The sequence below is a fragment of the Octodon degus genome, unplaced genomic scaffold (genome assembly GCF_000260255.1).
Source record: "Octodon degus isolate 3935 unplaced genomic scaffold, OctDeg1.0 scaffold00002, whole genome shotgun sequence".
Classification (NCBI taxonomy): Eukaryota; Metazoa; Chordata; class Mammalia; order Rodentia; family Octodontidae; genus Octodon; species Octodon degus.
In genome coordinates this window covers 14,735,003-14,753,772 of record NW_004524578.1, presented here as the reverse complement: position 1 = coordinate 14,753,772, position 18,770 = coordinate 14,735,003, and the positions used below count along the sequence as shown (strand labels likewise).

The following is an 18,770-nucleotide window of genomic DNA, read 5'->3' as shown; positions in this document are numbered from 1 at the left end:
GGCAGAGAGGGAAGAAGGGAGAGAGAGAGAGAGCTGCTGGTGCAGGAGGGGAAGGGGAGGGGAGAAGAGGGTGGGAGAGGAGACCTTTAGGACACAGTATATTACTCAAGGATACTTGTCTAAAATGGGAGGACTCATCCTAAACCAAGTGAACTAGATTTTCCAAGTCTACCACCAAGATGACTCACAGGAAACAACAATATAAGCACAATACTACTAATAGTACAGTATTGGGTTCTAGTTCAGTTGACAGTTAACATGCCATGATGTCAGGCAAGGCATTCAACATTCTGAATCCATTTCTTCTCAGGAAACGAAAGTACTGGATTTAGATAATCTTCAAGGTTTCCTAAATGTTTAAACATTTCAGAAGTAAAAACAAGATTCATGACCTCAAATTAATGATTCTATTCCTGAAGCTTTCAACTCTTCAACTCAAATATCAGTTAAGGCTATCAAGAAGTCACATACATTTAAAAAGTAGTAACTGAATCTGAACCATCACATTCCACTGATTAAGTGAACAGGATACTGGAAACAAACTTAACTGAATGAAAATAATATTAACTGTATTCAGCACTTGATATACACTAATTCATCAAGTAAAAAAAGAGAACAAAAAAATCTGAGCCAGACATAGTGGGGCGCCCCTATAATCCCAGCACTGGGTAAGAGGCTGTGAGGGAGGATCATGAGTCTGAGGTCAGTTTAGGCTGCACAGAGATGCTGTTCTTGCAAAAATCAAAAAAGCAATCTGAAATCAGTAAAAATATGCAAGCAGGATAATGCTGAATGTAACACTTTAACTATTTGCCAGGCATGGTGGTGCACAGCTGCGATTCTAGCTAATTGGGAGGCAAAGGTAGGATGACCACAGGTTCAAGACCAGCCTGCATAAATTAGCAAGATCCTCTTTCAAAAGAAAAATGACTGGAGGGCTAGGGATGCAGCTCAGTGCAAAGGACAGTGGTTTCATCACCAGTGGTACCGATAGATAGATAGATGGACAGGTGGATGCACAACAGAATCATGTGTAACTCAATGACTCTGCCTCATAGTTTGTGAAAACTCTTCAACTCAAATATCAGCTAAGACTATCAAGAAGTCTCAAGCATCTAACGCATACAAATATAAGTAAACTTTAATCCTGACACTGTCTACTTTATTTATGAACAAATTTTTAAAGCGTTCTTCCTCTAAATGCCTAGTACATGTCAAGTTGCATTAAGAAATGAGAAATTATTCCTCAATTTATAAGACAGGCATTAGGTCACTGGACTAAACAAAAGAGGAACCTAAAGTTAGTTCTAATCTTTAAATCCTTGATCCCTAGACCCTGACAATTACATTTTGAGAAATCTTATGGAGTATACTAATAAAATTTTATAGGAACTCTTCACACTTACCAGAAAACTGCCATAAAATCATGTCATTCTAGTTTTCAAACTGATAGCAAACTATAAAATACATGTATGCTGTTCCTGAAAATTTATCACATATATTCTCTTTTATATTTACAAGGATGAGACAGAGAAGCAATGACTAGACTATTCTAGGCCAACAGAGTGGACAAGTGTCAGAAAGATCAGAATAATAATTTTTTTAACTACAGCCAAAAGTTCAACTAACTAACTCATTTCCAAATGCAAACACAGATTTCAGAAGGTTAAGCCTGAGAAGATTAACAGAGATAAAGACAGTCAGCTCTAGAGATGCCAAGAAGCTAGCCCAGGAGAGACCCAAGTGGAACTCCTTGTTCCAATGCAGTTTACAAGGGGAGGAGAGGAGAGGGACAGGAGGGTAAAGAAGAAGTGAGAGGGGTTGGGGGAAGGGAATGGAAGAAGAAATCTCCCAGCAGCCCATCACCTGTTTTTATATGGCCACTGAAAAATCTTGGATTTTAAGGGCCAGCCTGATCACTTAGTGGACTAAAGTGCCTGCTTAGGCAGAGTGCAGCAGCTGGCTGGGGTTCAATAACCAGCATGCTGAGACGGTGATTAAGACTGGGCATAAGGGTGCGCACCTGTAATCCCAGCACTTGGGAGGCAGAAAACAGGAGAATCACTATGAGTCCCATAGTGAGACTCTATAGACCCTGTCCTAAATACAGGGAAAAAAAAGAAAAATCTTAGATTTTACTTTTCTGACTGGAGGGAAAATACGAAAACTGACTACTGTATGACACATAAAAATTTTACAAGATTTAAATTTTAGTATCCATGTGTAAGATTTTATTAAAGAGACACACCTGTTTGTTTCTGCAATATCGGTGGCTGCTTTCACATTATATAAGCAAAGTTAACTATTCAAACTTGAAAGTTTTCAAGAATGACTGAAAATAATTTACATTTATGAATCAAGGTACCACTGTAATATAGGAAAAAATATTAATCCCCTGAAAAAAACTCCCCCTTGCTTCAAACACACTTAACCCATCACTCTCAAAACTTTCTGAAGCAATTTTGGAAGTTCTCTTTAATGAATGTCTTTGGTTGCACTGTGTGGCAGTCTTGATGTCTTGAATGGATTCAATGGTTACCTTCCACAGTCACTTTGACTCTGGGGAAGAGCCAGATGTCACATGGCACCAGATCCAGTGAATAAAGTAGATGACAACACCCTGTAATGATTTTATGGCTTACCTTTCTATTGAATGGAACTTGGTAGCAGCACTCACTATATGTCTGACCACATCTCACAAAGATACTAACAAAAGAAGACTGCCCTAACAGCTTCAGAGAATGGCAAGAACCATAGATGTGTTCAAGCAAGGGGGAGTATTTTGAGCATGACTGATGCCACTGCAATTTTACTATATAATTTCTTTTCTTAAATTTTAGATGTGCCGGCCCTGCCCCCGGGGCACACTAAGATGGCAATTGAGACTGGCTGTGGTGGTGCAAGCCTGTAATCCCAGCTCTTGGGAAGCTGTAAACAGGTGGCTGACTATGAGTCTGATCTAGTAGTAAGACCCTGAACACCCTGTAGACCCTTCCCTAAAATTAAAAAAAAAAAAACAGAAAAATTAAATTTTAGACATTCACAATATTTTTGATCAGCTTTTATGGTGTATATGTCCTACAAAGTCTGAAATATTTATTTAACCTGTACTTTACAAAAAAGAACTGCCTACCAACTACTCTCTTGACTAACTGAACATATTACATGAAAAATTATATCAGAAAAAGAGAATATAAGATAAAGGAAAAATTAAAGTGTATGTCCATACTTTATCCTTTAAGAGGGAGTTTGACACAGCAAAAAGGAGACAAGACCAGATTTCATAACATGATACCAAAAAAACTGCACTGCTCCAACCTGAAAGTCTTCAAGAACTAAAAATCTAGTGCGCATGCTGTTGCGTATCTATAACCCCAGCACTCGGGGAAGATGAGTCAAGTTCATGCCAGCCTGGCTAACTTACCAAGACCTCAAGGCCCTGTCTAAAAAAAAAGCTAAAATTGTAGCTAAGTGCAACTGGTTCAATTCCCAGTAATGGAGCCCCAAAAACCAACAACTAACCGAACAAAATAAAATCCTATTGGCATATGTTTTCTCCAACTATATACAGTGGATGCAGACACAAAGCAAGAAGCATGGAGATGCCCCCACCAAGAAACAAATTATAGGGCTTTAATATTTCTTAAATAACCTTCACTGAGAGCTGGCAAAATACTTCAGTGGACTAAGTACCTACTAAGGCAAGTGCAGGGACTGGGGTTCGATCCCAGCACCACATGCCACACCAGCCCTGCCCTCGGGCATGCTGGAACTGAGCGTGGTAATGCATGCTCATAATCCCAGTTCTGGGGATCCTGAAAATAGGAGGATCACTAGAGTCTGACCTGCATTGTGAGATCCTGTACCAAATACATTTAAAAACAAAAAAACCAAAAACCTTCAACCATCACAGAGCCCATGGTAAAGTCAGGGAGAAATGTGCCATTAATGTAAGTTCTAGGTGAGAAGTCAAACTCCAAATTCTCTTTCCAGTCAAGTCTGACCTTAAACTATTCATATGACTTTCCAAGGTTTATTCTTTTCTCTGGAAATCAGGTATGCTAAGCAATCAAGAGAATTATCTATCCCAACTCCTAAAACAAGAGGAGTAAAGTGCCTGCAAGCAGGTACAAGGGCCAGGGGTTCAATCCTTGGGCCTGCCATGCTGGGCCCACCCCCAGAGTACACTGAGACAGCAATTGAGACTGAGTGTGGTGGCGTATACCTGTAATCCCAGCTCTTGGGAGGCTGTAAACAGGTGGACTACTATGAATCCGATCTAGTAGTGAGACCCTGAACACCCTGAAACCCTTCCCTAAAATTAAAAAAAAAAAAAAAAATTAAAAAGAGGTAAAATGAAAAGAAAGGGACTGAGAGTGAACAAACTTCAACAAAGTTTTGCTTTCTTCTTTACAGCAGACAAGATAAAATTAAAATAGAAATATCCTTTATCAGAAAATCATAGATTTAGAAATAAACACAAAATGAGATTCAGTGATACTAATCACTATGAAATCAGGATAGAGATATTAAAACAGAAAGCCTAAAGTTGCTACAAGATAGAACAGGTAGAATTCTTGAAGACATACGCGTAGACTAAGACTTTATGAACAGAACTCCAATTATACAGGAAGCTCTAACTGCACAGGAACTATCACAACGAATCGACAACTGGGATCTCATTAAAAAGCTTTCGTACAATAAAAGAGATCACTGACAGAGTAAAGAGACAACTCAGGGTAGAAAAAAACCTTTTTGCCAGCTATTCCTCAGATAAAGGAGTAATGTCTAGAATATATGAAGAACTCGAAATAATCAGACCTTCCCCCAAATTTAAAGACTCAATCCAATGATGGACATCTGAGGCAGATACTTCTGAGATGCAAAAGTAGAAACAGCAAATAAATATATGAAAAAATGTTGAACCTCACTAATTATTCGAGGGATGCAAATTAAAACAATGTTGCAATTCTATCTCCCTTCAGAAAGAATGGTTATTGTCAAGAAAACAACCAATAACAAATGCTGGAGGCACCGTGGGGGAAAAAACTCTTCTTTACTGCTGTGAGGAGTATAGACTGGTGCAACCACTGTGGAAATCAGTGTGGTGGTTCCTTTTGATCTAGCCATTTCCTTCTTGGTACCTTACCCCAAAGAACTGAAAGTATCATAGCCCAGCAATGTATGTACACACGTTTATAGCAGTACAGTCTGTAATAGGTAAATCTTGCAAATAACCCCAAATACCCGAGGATATTTGATACTTCTGAGATGAAGAAGTAGAAACATAACAGAGGATGTTATTTCTCCCTTCATAACAGAGGAACGGATAAAGATGTGCTTAAAAAAAAAAAAAAAAAAAAAAAAAAAAAAGGACTAGTCTGCCATAAAGAAGCATAAAAATGATATATTTTAAGGTAAAAGAATGATTTTTTTTTTTTTTTTTCCCCAGGACCGGAGACTGAACTCAGTCTTACTTGCCAGGCAAGCACTTACTCTACTGAGAGTTCCCAGCCCAAAAGAATGAATCTTAAGAGCAAACTTTGAAGGCACAAATTGGACACACATGTTCAAATATCACATGGTTTCTCTGGTGTGAGAAACTGCAAGTGTAAAAAGGTACCAAAATGTGTAACATATATTGTGAAAGAGAAAGAAAATGTTCACATGGGAATGAGAACTAGGAAAGGGGGGTGTGCGGAAACAGCTTTTATAAATAGAAGGGAGAAGGGGTTGAAAGGAAGGGAGGGAAAGGAAAGAAAGATATATTATGTATAGGTACAAATTTCAATGATGAATGATACCATTTTATATGTCTAAAATGTAACAATACAAACTAATTTTTAAAAAAGATGGAGAACTAAGTAACAACTATTTCAATTCAAGGATTTGAATTAGTTCCTTTCTTTCTAGGAGCTTTTGAAACAAAAATACATGTACCCACATGGGGGTGTGCTCTCTTTTCCTCCAGGGATAAAAGCAACATTTATCTGAGAAACGCCTGTCATACAAGTAGCCACCCAGACATTAGTCATGAATATTATCTATAACAAGGGGCGGGTCAAAACAGTCAGAACGTTCATACTACTGTACTTCAATAAAATGAGGCTTGTTTATCACATACGCTTGAAAGTTTGGGACAATACTACCCTTTGCACCCACTAGGATAATTTTAAGAAAAAAACACCACATAGCCCTCTAAAAGGCAAAAATGGCACAACTACCAAGTTTAGCCAAAAAAGGTTGTACTTTAAGTTAGTCCACTAACTTGACTTTCAGTTTTTTTCTTTAACCAGGATGAAATTCTAAAGTACTAAGTATTGCAACATGTTTAAGTTCTGTTGTTTAAAAAAATCAAGGGCTTCAAACCAAAAGGAAAAAAATTTTAAAACCTGAATATGAAATATATAATTACTACAAATAAACCAATTAGCAATTCTACTAGTACATATGAGAAAACATATTTCCATGTACGCTTGTACACAAATGTTCATACTAGTATTACTCACAACTGTCATTAAGTGAAAATAATCCAAATATACAACAAAACATAGTACAACCATACAGTGGACTAATCATTAAAAGAAATGAAATTATGATAAATTCTAAAACAGGGATGAACCTTGAGAACACTATACTAAGTGAAAGAAATGAGTCACAAAAGACCGCATATTGTGTAATTCCATTTATATGAAGTTCCAATATGGGCAAACCTTTTGAAACAGAAGGTCTGTTAGTGTAAGCTAAGAGCTGAGTGAAACAGTGGGGAAGAGGTGGACTGCTAGTGAAAACAGGGTTTCTTTTTAGGGTGATGATTAATGCTGTCATATTAGATGATTAATGGTGGCAACTGTGTAAGTCAGTAAGCAGATGAAAAACCACTGAAGTGTGCACTTTATTTGAATTTTATAGTATGTGAACTATACCCCAATAAAGGTGTTAAGATTAAAACTTAAAACTAATTTTTTCTTCACTAAAAATGAGATAGTGCTTCATATTTTAGATCATTATTAAAGATATAAGTAAAACCTCAGCTTTTGCTGTTGTCAGTTTCTATATAAAGAAATAAAAGTTTAAGAAGAGTTAACAGATCCCACGCAATTCTCACTGTGGCACAGTTCGAGTATGGGGATTACAAATTTCAATGTCTTATGTTCACAGGAAAATGTATTTCAGGGTCAGGGAGATGGCTCAGTGGAATAAGTACTTCCCTGGCAAGCGCAAGGGCCTGAGTTCAATCCCCAGTTCCGCAAAAAAAGAAAATGTATTTCACTGTAATCTTCAAGAGTTCATGTAGGAGAGTCCATTCCAAACCTTAACTGTGTGACATACACCATTTAGTTAATGAAAGGCTAATCACACATCCACCATTCTGGAACAAGAGAGAAGGTAAAATACTATGGTGTCCCTGTACTATAAAAAAAATCTAGGCCTTAAATCAGATACAGCAGACAAAGCTAAACACATTCTATGCCCAGAGTCTTCTTGATGTCACTTACCACACGGGTCTTTATCTTAGGGGTAGTAGTTCCATTCCCTACAGCCACCTGGTCAAAATCTGAACTTAATCTGGTCTTACTTAGAAAATCCACTTCATCTTCAGTTTTTGTGTTTGGCATTGCTGAAAAAACAAGATGGTATGGGAGGGGTCAGAGTGAGGCATTTGAAAAAATTGATTTTTGTGACTATACACAACAAGCTCCAGGTTTCATATGTTTGTTTTTGCCTTAAATGGAAAGTATTCTGCTGTTGGTGCAACTTCTAGCCCCATATCAAGCTTCACTCTACCACACAGTTCTGTGGGTTTTCCCTACCCGTCACTGATTTCATGACAAATTTGTGAGTACAGGGCTGACCTGCATGTAGAAAAACAAATTCCTAAACTGTAGGGGACAGATTAACATCTGAAACTAGGTACTCCCGCCTGGCCACCATCAATAAGGTCAAAGGTACAAGAGGAGAAAGCTACTCAGAATAAGACAAAGCCTCTGACCATATCTGACTATCATACACCCTGATCTACTTCTTGCTGCAGCAAGTATGTATGTATGCATGTATGTATGTATTTGATACAGGGTCTTGCTACACAGTTCAGGCTTGCAGTGATCCTCTTGTCTCAGCCTCCCCAGCACTGGGATCACAGGCATGTGCCACTGGCACAGCATGCAGTAACTGCAACAACTGCACGCCATGCAATACAGGAGATCAAACCTGGGTCCTTGCACTTGCCAGGCAGGCACTTAGACCACCAAGCTATCTCCCCAGCCCCTGAAAAAAAGTATTCTTGAACTTACTTGAACTTTTATTTCTTCCAAAACAATGAAAAGCCAGCAATTTCTTTTCTTCATAAAAAAGTCTCTCTATATTTTTTCTCTAGAATCACAGTTGTCCTCTTGCTGGCTGCGCTATATAGCCCAAACAGTAGTAGTCTTTGTTACCTGGCCACCATGTAGTTAACAAAATATAAGGAGGAGGTGGTAAATTTTTTTCAGGAAAACTTAGGCTTCTGAGACTTTTTAAAAAAGCGGACAGATAACTAAACAGTCAAAATTCATCTCATTGTTCAAATACAAATGGAACTGTTGTGTCCCTTTCATGTGGAAAATTTCCTTTGGTGGTTATTAATCTAGTGATGCCATTACTCTTGGCAAATAAAAGTCTCCCTACACCAAAAATCAGAGAAGTTTCTTTTGGGAGAAAGAAATTACATTAAGATTTTATTCTAATACATGTTCAAAATGTTTCCTTCAATTTAGGAAAGTTACAATTGCATAAATGAGCATTTATAAATCTCTTTTCTTTGAATAGGCAAGGCTTTGTCAAGAGAATAAATTCTGTTGAACTTCATAAAATGTACCTAAAGTTAAAAAATTTTTCTTGACTAAGGAATCTCTTTATGAGAGTACCTGGATCAAAACATTTCTTAGAATAATGGGGGAGGTGTTTTTATTTTATTCATTTGGGGATGTGATTCTTGGCACAACTTTACTTTCCTATACCTATCAACAGAAAATATGTATCTTAGCAACAGCAATCAGTCACAATGGGAAACAGTGATTACTAAGACTTGAGGGGTGCTGACAACTCTGAAAAACTGGCAAGGCTCCATACGCACCACCAGCTTCCTACAGCACCGTGATCAATGCTTCTGAAGGGTGAAAGACCACATTATTTTCTTCTAACTGGCTCCTTCCAAATCATGCTCCAAGTTCATAAAACAACATAGTTAAATCCACCAATAAAATATAAACTTCACAGAAAATACCCTTTGGCTCTGATATCACACTTCGGTGGTTTTTCTCTAGGGCAATGTGACCACGGACTTTCCCAACCCTCTTTTCTGAAGAAAGCACAGATTTCTTCATCACTGGTTACTTTTCTAAGTCTGAGACCATGACCATTGAGCCTACTGTGACTCCTCTGGTAGCAGGGGAAGTAAGCCACCTACACAAAATACACCAACCCAAAAATCCCTCTTGAAATTTGGTATAGTTCTTCCTTAAAACTGTAAAACCTTAAAATTAATTTCTTAATATCTTTACTGTTACATGCTATTAAAAACCTCAGTCTGAAATTCTTTCTGTATTTATCATTTCTCACAGAGAACTTTATATAGTTTACAGTACCTTCGCTTAAATTATGACCATAGCCAAAAGGAGAAACAACTCTGGCCAATGTGGCAAGGACAGAGAACCCAAATAAAAAGAACATAGCCAGGCATCAACTTACAGCCACTCCCATTCTTCTGAAATGCCAACCTGCTGGGGCCCCCCAAAATAGACTTGTTGTGTCTCATTTTAAAAATTAGAGATCTTCTCATTTAAATTCTGAGATAGCAGCCAATACATTTCTATTGTTACAAATCTAAAGCAACAATCTAAAAACCAGAAATCACCAAAAATTCTATCTATGTTCTTAAATCCCTCATGGGAGAGGAGATAAAATGAGTAAAAGTCCTTAAAGGGGAAAAATAAACTGTTTCTACCATTCTTCTTCCTAAGCCACTTGTTGTTGTTTGTTCTCTCTACACCCCACCCCCATGCTCTTAACGTATTCTACACTTAAAGGGATTATCAACAATTACAAAGAGCAGCAAAAATAATCAAACAATAAACAAAAACAGGCTACCTCTTACCTACAAAAGCAATAGAACAGACATACAGACATGTCCTGTGTCTACAGCTGGTAGCAGGTAGTGGTATAAAAGCATGCATTCAACTGACCTTGAAAGACTTCAGAAGTTAAGACAGGGATGACTGCAGTTTCAGCTTCAGTCTCAACCCACAATAAAAAGTTTTAATTCAGCAAGTGTATTTCCCCTGAGCAAGAGTGGTTTCTCTTTGCTGTCTCTGGACATGGTTACCCACAGATGGAACAGGCTGCTGTGTGAGCAATCTGCTCGGTGCAGCTGCTTCACCAAGATAAGCAGACACAAGGTCTGCCCAGTGACAGCAGCTCAGCAGGCTGGGCTTGGACGGAAATCCTGCATTGTACCCATACACTGTGCAGGGTCCTGAATTCCCAGACTCTGCCCAGAAGCCATACGCAATACAACTGGAGGTTGCTACTAACACAGGAAAGGAGGGAACTACCCTTAAGCAAAGCAATGACTTAATGTTATCATTTTGGATGTTGGGCCATCAGCTTAAAATGCTAATTACAGCTATTCATGAAACCACTGTAACTCTAAATATGCCCAGAATTCACATGAGGATGACAGGGAGGAAGGGGGTTTCAAGACTGTAAGTAAAACACATCCTTTGAAGCACTACTTTTTACAATTCTAAAGAAAAGGAATACGCTATGTACATAAAAACATTTGCTAAATTCCTTCATCTTTTTAAGCCACTTGTGATCTAGGCATTGTTTTTGAGGTTTGGAAAGTTGCAATTACTACCCTGTGACAGACAGAGCATTTATAGGTTTAAGTAATGAAGCTATGAATGTACAGTACAGGAAGCAAAATCTTTCCAACCTAAGATGACGTGCATCCCGATGGTGGTGACTATTAACTTGGCAACCAACTCAGTGAGCAAGCAAAGCCTTAAAATAAAACAACAAAGACACCTATCTTTTTACTAGCACACCACAGAGACTCTAAAAGTAACTTGCTTCTGAAGTTATTTATTTTGTATTTTGCTTTGCTTACCTGTTGCTGGCTCCGGCTTCTGAACAGGCAAAGTGAACTTTTCTGGCTCTTCCTTTTCAACAAAGACTCCTGTGAGGGTCTCTGTGGCTTCTTCACAAATACCATCATCCATTTGCAGAGTCTGCCCAGGCAAGAAAGCATGTACTTTCTCTGTAGAGGCCTTCTCTGGTATTTCAGTCACAAGGCCTGACTCAGGACTGGACAGTGACATGTGACAGAGTTCTCTGTCAGTAATCAGTGCTCCTGAGGCCTTGATTCGTTCAATGACAGCTTCTACTATACGGCAGGCAGCCTCCTCTAAGTCTGCCCCCTCAGGGACATGTGCAGCTTGCTTGTCTGAGGGTGAGACCTGTTTGACTTCCCTCCTGACTGCTGGGATCTTGTCATCAAAAGTTGAGAGTCCTATGTCTGTGGGATGCTCCAGTGCTTCATCATCCATTTGTATCTCCTTGGAGTCACCTGTGTTACAACTCAGGTCTGCTCCCTCCAGCTTTTCTTTCTTTCCATCAAGAGGCAACACTGCTGGGGTTGTAGCTTCCAGTGGGCTGATCACACCTTTGTCTGGTAAAGCTCCTGGCAAACTCAGGGTCACACTCTTTTCTTGGTTCAACAAAACTTCTGAAATGGGGATGTCTTGGATATTTTGTGGTATAGCCTTTCTTCTAGGACCATCAGGACCTTGCAACCTATTAACCCCTGGAACACCTATTGTCACATTTCCACTCACTTCACAGGCATTGATTTTCCTTTGGAGTTCAGTGTTCTTCACTTCAACCTCCAGGGCAAAAGGTTGATTGCCTGTAAGCTCCTCAGACACATCTGGCAAAAGATGTGGCAAGAGAGGTGTGCTGTTCTGCTCTGTACCAGAGGCTCCTGGTATCACCAAGCTCTGTGTGACCCCACCTTCAGCCAGCAGGGAGACCAGTGGGGCCACTTCCTTGTTATGTTCAGTTTCTTCCTTAAGACAGGCAGAGGGTGGGACCAGTGAATTACTGGGCCGAAATGCTTTGTCCTCTGTACAGACAGCTGAGATAGGCTTTTCACAGAATCCTGATGTCTCCCGTCCAGGAGATGGTATTCTTTGCACTTCCAGCAACATTCCTGAAGAAAGCACATCTTTCGTAATGGAGGAGCACGTCAATGCTTTATCCTTGTCATCTTGTCCCTGAGCTTCAGAGTTTTGGAGAACTGCCAGTTTTTCTCCTTCTTCAGTCAAAACTGAGCTAGAGTCCAAAGTGGCCTTATCCACACTTAGCAGCGAACAGCCAGCCAGTACTTCAGGGGGTGCTGAGGAGCCAGGGCTCTCCTGCTCTCCAGTAAGTCCTCCAGGATTGATATTCCCCATGGTAGGCTGAAGATGTACAGCAGCAGAGGACGTGGACAGGCCTACAGTGCTGTCTTCTAGCAGCTGTTTATCAGTACAGTCTGAATCTCCTCTGGCCAGGCCATCTTTACACACTATAGGCGTATGTAGTTCCGGGGTTGCTGTTCCCTTTTCTTTCTGGGAGGGGACAAGGGAAAGTGCGTCATCTTTGGTTACTGATTCACTGCCTGGACTGCTTGCCAGAGGGAAAGTGCTGCCTGATGGTACTGTCTGGTCTGGCCCCAGTTCTTTCTCAGTTTTAGGGACCAATGGATGCAGATGTGAAGCTGCCTCAAGCACAGTTATTAAAGGTGTATCTACCTTCAAATCTTTTCCTTGGCTCTTTTTATCCAAAGCTTTGAGAGGACAAAAATCCATGCATTCTTGGCTATCTCTTAAAGGGTGAGAAGAGACTGCAGTTGCTTGCGGGTCTTCTTGGCAGAAAACAGTGGGTGGGTCTTGTGTGTTAGGCTGCCCTGCTGTGGTGATTCCAGGCAGGTCAACTATGTCATTGCAATGTTCTGCAACCATCTCACCACTAGAAGTCACTGTGTTCTGTAGAGAAGCAGAGTCAGTGCCAAGTTTATCACTTCCGGTTGTAGAACAAACCAGTAACTTGCTGTTTTGGTTTTTAATATGAGGTGAATTCATTTCTAAGTTTGGCAGCACATCTCTTTCTAGTGCAGAAAAGGTTAATTCCGAGGGTGACAGAGCCTCATGAATGCCTGCTATAGGAATGCCCAGTTCTAATCCATCTGAAATCCTGTCTTTTGCACCAGCTGGAGTCAACAGAGAGCTCCCACCTCCGAGAGCACTGGCACTCTCCTCACAACTTCTCAGATTTTCATTTTCTGCTGTTTTTTCACCAGGGATTTCTCCAAGACTATATGTAAGGGAGGAATTATCTGGTTTGTTGCCACTCAGGATGGTGGTGGCAGAGGGACAGCTTGGAACACTGGCGTTATCCACAGGCTCACCGGTGTCCTGTACATTGGAGGTTTCAGCTATGCTGATATTAGAGTTCTCAAATCCTTCCTTTGTCCTTTTCCCTGCTTCACACATACTGTTCTGGACAGCTGCACCTGAGTTCACGAGGCTATGTTTCATTTCCCCTGCACTCTCTGGGGTGCTGACATCTGTTGACCTGCTTGCCAGTTTACCTCCAGAGGAAGGCTGGGCCCTGGCCAGCTCTGTGATCGTGTCTTCCTGCAACAAATTCTCTCTGATACACAGAGCCTTCTGGTCTGTGGTCATTCCAGAAGACTTTGTTCCGGTTTCCTCAATTCTGTCTCCACAGGATGAAAGCCCTTCTGTGCCTTTGACTCGAGAGTCAGGCATGCTCTGAATGCAGGTGTTTTGGTCACACACAGTCCTTGATTCCACAGTAGGTGCAGGCTCCATCTCTTCCCTTTTTCTCTGCATGCCTTTATTTTTCTTCCTATAAGAACAGTCTGTATTCTCTTCCTCAATCAGATGTGACAAATCACAGGAACTTTCAATCTGTCTAACTGAACTCTTGTGGCAACACAGGCTAGTCTCAGTCTCTTCAGGAGAAGAAAGCTGCTGGCTGGCTGAGGACGCTGGTGCACAGGGAAGGATCTGGCCATTAGTCTCCAGGGCAGTGGGCAGACTGCAAGGATCCTGTGCTGTCACCGTGGCGAGGTTAAGACTGTCCATCTGTGGGAGGTTTGTTTTCTAGGAGGCAATCAAAACATGCATAAAAAAAACTGCTCTGAAAAAGATGTCACTGACACCTATGTGCAAAAGTTTGTTGGACAAAACTCCCTCATTCTGGTCCTGCTAGGGTTGCAGGATAATCTGATCTAAGCAAATTCAAATTATTTCTTTTCTCATTCATGATAACTTTTCTCTCTTGTATCTACATAGCTATTGGGATGTTAAAAATGGCTCAGAATATAAATAGTTGCCAGGTGTGATGTGCATGCCTGTAATGTCAGCTCTCTGGGGTAGAGATGGGAGGTGGGCATGGGCGCCGAGGCAGGATGATTTCTTATGAGTTTACCTTTATATCCAAATTTCGACAATTACTATAATACTATTTGGTTAATATATAAAAGTTATTTTAAAATACCTGGTTGTTCTCTACTCATTGTTGACCTACTGCAATAATTTAAGATCTACTGCTATCATCTGTCCGCTTATTTATTGAGTAAATATATTATACTATTCCTATCTACTTAGTGAATTTATTGTAGAAGTTTACAAATAAAACAATACAATGTGTTATAGTTAGTTACTAAAGTCCTATTAAAGAGCATAAGAAAAGTGGAGTTTCACTAAAGGCTCATGTCTCATGTGCTATTTTCCTTAAATTATTCAACATTAATTAGTTTCCCTTCCTATCTAAAGTATGACAGTCTCTTTAAACTTATGAAAGCATGCCAGGTATAGTGCCACATGTCTAGTGCTTCAGCACTCTGAGAGGAGGATCACAAGCTTGAGTCCAGCCTAGGCAACTCAGAAAGACCTCGTCTCAAAAAGGCAGGGAGAGAGGAGAGGACATACCACAGTAGGATGAATCTTAGTTCAATCACCAGTACTACATACCACCAAAAGAGAGAGAGAGAGAGAAAGGGAGTAGGGAAAGAGAGAGAGAGCAAGGGAGGGTGCGGGCAAGCAGGCCATCAGTCTTTCAGATTTAACGAAGGGAGGACATCACAGAAGAGAGACCTGGAGAAACAAACCTGAAGAATCTATCTAAGAAGCTTCTAGCACATGTATACTACAAATTTAATTTCCACTAAATTTCTCAGGTTGTTATTTTTTCAAATCAACCACACCTTGTGAGTAGCTTCCAAATCTGCTAATTGATGTTTTCAGGTGGATTAAAAAGAAAAGTAAAAAGGGGGCCTGCCCCTTAGTTCAGTTCTTTAAGTGGCTGCCTCAACAAAGCAGTCAGGCTCAGGTTGCTGTGGTTTGATCCCCACAATGCAAACCAGCCAAACCTGCCCTGAAGGCATTTGGAGCCCCCCCCCCCCAAAAGTAAAAAAAGTTCTAGGAGAAAAACCTGATTTCCTGAGCAGTCCATTCAAAGAAAAAGAAAATGAGTGCTTTAAATCAAACATGAGGAGACGACCGAGGGCCACAGGATCCTGAACAGACCCAGAGCACAGGTCTGGCTAGTGAGTGAGAGGACCCGGGCTGCGGGATCCTGAACAGACCCAGAGCGCAGGCCCAGCAAGTGAGTGAGACGACCACGGGCCCACGGATCCTCATTTGACTCAGGCTGCAGGCCCAGCACGGAACCCTTCAGCAGAACTCCCTGCAAAGAGGCTACAGGCAAGACCAACCCAGCTGATTCAGGAGCAGAACATCTTGCCAGAGACACACAAGGGTTCAACTGTAATGGCTGCAGCAGAAAGAAGTGGAGCACAGCAGCCAGATCCAAGCAACACCCACCTGGAGGAATCTGAACTTCACAGATCCAGATCTGGTGCTAAGGTAATAACTTTATGCAAGCTCTACACCAAAGGTCAGAAGACAGTGGTATACAAAATGACAAAGAGAAGGAACAAAATGCAGTCTCAGGCTCCGAGAACACCCAGTACAAATGCAGAAGACACTAACACTGAGGAAACTGGAAATCACACACCAGATATCTCTGAAATAATAGCGTTGACAGTAAAGAATCAACTGCAGAAAGGTATAGAAGAAATAATTTCAGAACTAAAAAATGTGGTGGTAACTATAATCAAAGAAGTACTAAGTGCTTCTAAAGAATACACTGATAAAAAAATAGAGGAGAATATAAAAATGATGGAACCCCTGAATAAACAATTTAGGAAAGAAATAGAATCTATGAAACAGGTTTAAAGTGATATACAGGAAATTAAAACCTCAATCACAAGCTGGCAAAACCGTTTGCGTGAAAGTGAAAATAGACTTTCTGACCTGAAAGACACCAATTGCAGCTAGTGAAAAATAAGAAAAGATTTCTTTAAAACAACTAGGATGCAGGAAAAAATAATTCAATACCTGCAAGATGATGCAAAGATGAACAATGTGAGACTAATAGGCATCAATGAGAAGAAAGGAGTCAATACAAATGATATAAAAAGAATATGGGCAGAAGTAACAGTAACTGTTACGGTCATTATGCATGTCCACAACACACTAGAACTTTGTGTGATATCCTATCCTCAAATTGTTAGAAGTGCTGGTCATTTATTTTCCATTCCAGTATTTATCTTATGTTTTACTCTTAGTACTTCTTTGCTATCATGAAAACTTTTTCTTAGTTCAATTGTTTTTGAAACATTTAATTTTCTGCATATTGCTTAATCTTAATTTTTGTTCTAAGATTTATACTGTATCTTTGACTTACAATTTATTTAAAAAGACATTTTATGATATTTTCTCCTAGTATTAGAAACTTCAAAAAGTATATTTCCATTTTCTGTTGACTAAAAAAAAAAAACAACAGAGGTTTGTACCTATGTTGTTTGCTTATTATTTCTTGCCTATATCTTGTAATATGAGACACTACTTTGGCAATAACAATACACAATGTACTAACCATTGTTACTCTCCTACAATCGTTTGAGATTTTGTACCACTGTTTTTTTTTTCCTTTCTTTAAAATAAAAATAACTGATGTCAAAAATTTAAAAAATAAAACAAATATGATTTTGAAAAGCAAAGGTAGGCACATTAACAACCCTCCTGTGGAATTTTTGGGCCTGCTGGCCTCAGAAACAATGCCTGCTCCTAAAGAAGATGCTGGCACCAAGCTAACTCTAGGCAATCTCAAGTGAAATCATTACAAGCTGTTTCCAAATCCAATCAGCCCTGAAATAAACTGAGTGAAAAAATTTTCCCAACTTACTTCTTCAAATGTTATGACCAAGAGAATGTACCCATAGGACACCTACGTTAGCCATAATTAATGCTACCAAGGAATCTGTAATGCTTTTATTTCTGAAAACATCTTTATCTTGCAGACTTGAGTGAATTACAAAATCTTTTTTTTTTGTGATCTTGTAAACAATCTATCAATTTAAATATAGTAACATTATCATCACTCACTAAAATAGTTGTGAAAGGCTTAAATGAATAAATTTGGTTCTTGTTCTTTAGCAACAATTTCATAAACTGGTTTTCTTCATTTAGCTCTATAAAGTTAAACCAAACAGACATATTTTATGCCTTGTAATTTAGTTTTAGTTGTTACATACTTCTATGTTTGCAAAAGGTTATGTGTATCTTTCATTACTTCAGAAACATAGCAAAAATCAGTTTTAAAATCTCAGCTGCCTTCTACCATGCTACATTCTTAATGCTAGTTTATAAGTCAAGTGGTGGTATCAAATAATACAAATACTGCTTCATAGGTTTCATGATCTTTGGTAGAAACATTTTTACGTTCAGAGTATAGCAAGGTTCACTAGGCAAGACGGCTACATACACACACATCTCAAATGGAAAACTATCTTCCTTACCATTAGCTGCTGTTGGATGTCCATAAGTTTTAAAATATGTCCAGAGCAACTATCTCCAGGAAGTGCGGGTTCACAGTTGGATTCTGATGCAGAGGTCAAAGTATAGATGTCCAACTCCCGATGATGCCTCACTGAACAGTCTCCATAAGGGAATTCTTGGGATAAACTGCTCCAGGAGTCTGGTTCCCCAGCATTCTCCCTGCAAACAAGCAATCTCTGGTTAACATATGAATTCTACATGCTAGTTGTAAGAATAAGACCCTTTAAGTATAATGTCATATTAGATGTCATAAGTAATCTGACTCTTCTTTGTAAACATTTTCCTTACATAATCCCATGATTCAGCATGTAACAAAGCCTCCTGTTTTCCTAAGAAGTCATAAAAGGGTTAGATTAAAAGCATAGGATTCTTAGGCTAGTATGATAGCTCAGTGGACTGAAGTGCCTGCTTAGGCAGAGCGCAGCAGCCCAGATTTGATGCCCAGTGTGCCGAGCTGGTCCTGCCGCCTGGGGCACGCTGAGACAGCGATTGAGACTGGGTATGGTGGTGCCCGCCTGTAATCCTAGCGCTTGGGAGGCTGAAAACAGGAGAATCACTATGAGACTGATCTACACAGTGAGTCCCTGTCCTAAATTCATAAAAAAAAAAATAAATAAAAAGTATAGGATTCTTCCTTAAGTTTTTTCTTTGGATCAACGTTTTTTAAAAGGTCAAATTTTATCCCAGCACTGGGGAGGTTGAGAACAGGAGGATCACTATGAGTTTGAGCTGTGTAGTAAGACCCTGCACACAAAAAAA

At 39.7% G+C, this 18,770-nt stretch overlaps 1 protein-coding gene across 2 annotated transcripts in view; it reads right to left on the bottom strand.

The window, feature by feature from the left end:
• Akap13 (A-kinase anchoring protein 13) overlaps positions 1 to 18,770 on the bottom strand; it is a 209,532-nt gene that overhangs the window by 174,809 nt on the left and 15,953 nt on the right. The window contains exons 2-4 of one of the 2 annotated variants that reach the window (XM_023710147.1): positions 17,972 to 18,170; positions 11,150 to 14,207; positions 7,500 to 7,621 (exon numbers count right to left, since the gene is read on the bottom strand). In XM_023710147.1, the coding sequence (XP_023565915.1) occupies positions 7,500 to 7,621; positions 11,150 to 14,207; positions 17,972 to 18,170 (3,379 nt within the window). Of the gene's footprint in view, positions 1 to 7,499; positions 7,622 to 10,223; positions 10,396 to 11,149; positions 14,208 to 17,971; positions 18,171 to 18,770 lie in introns of those variants that run through there. The other variant, XM_023710150.1, reaches the window with a different exon arrangement.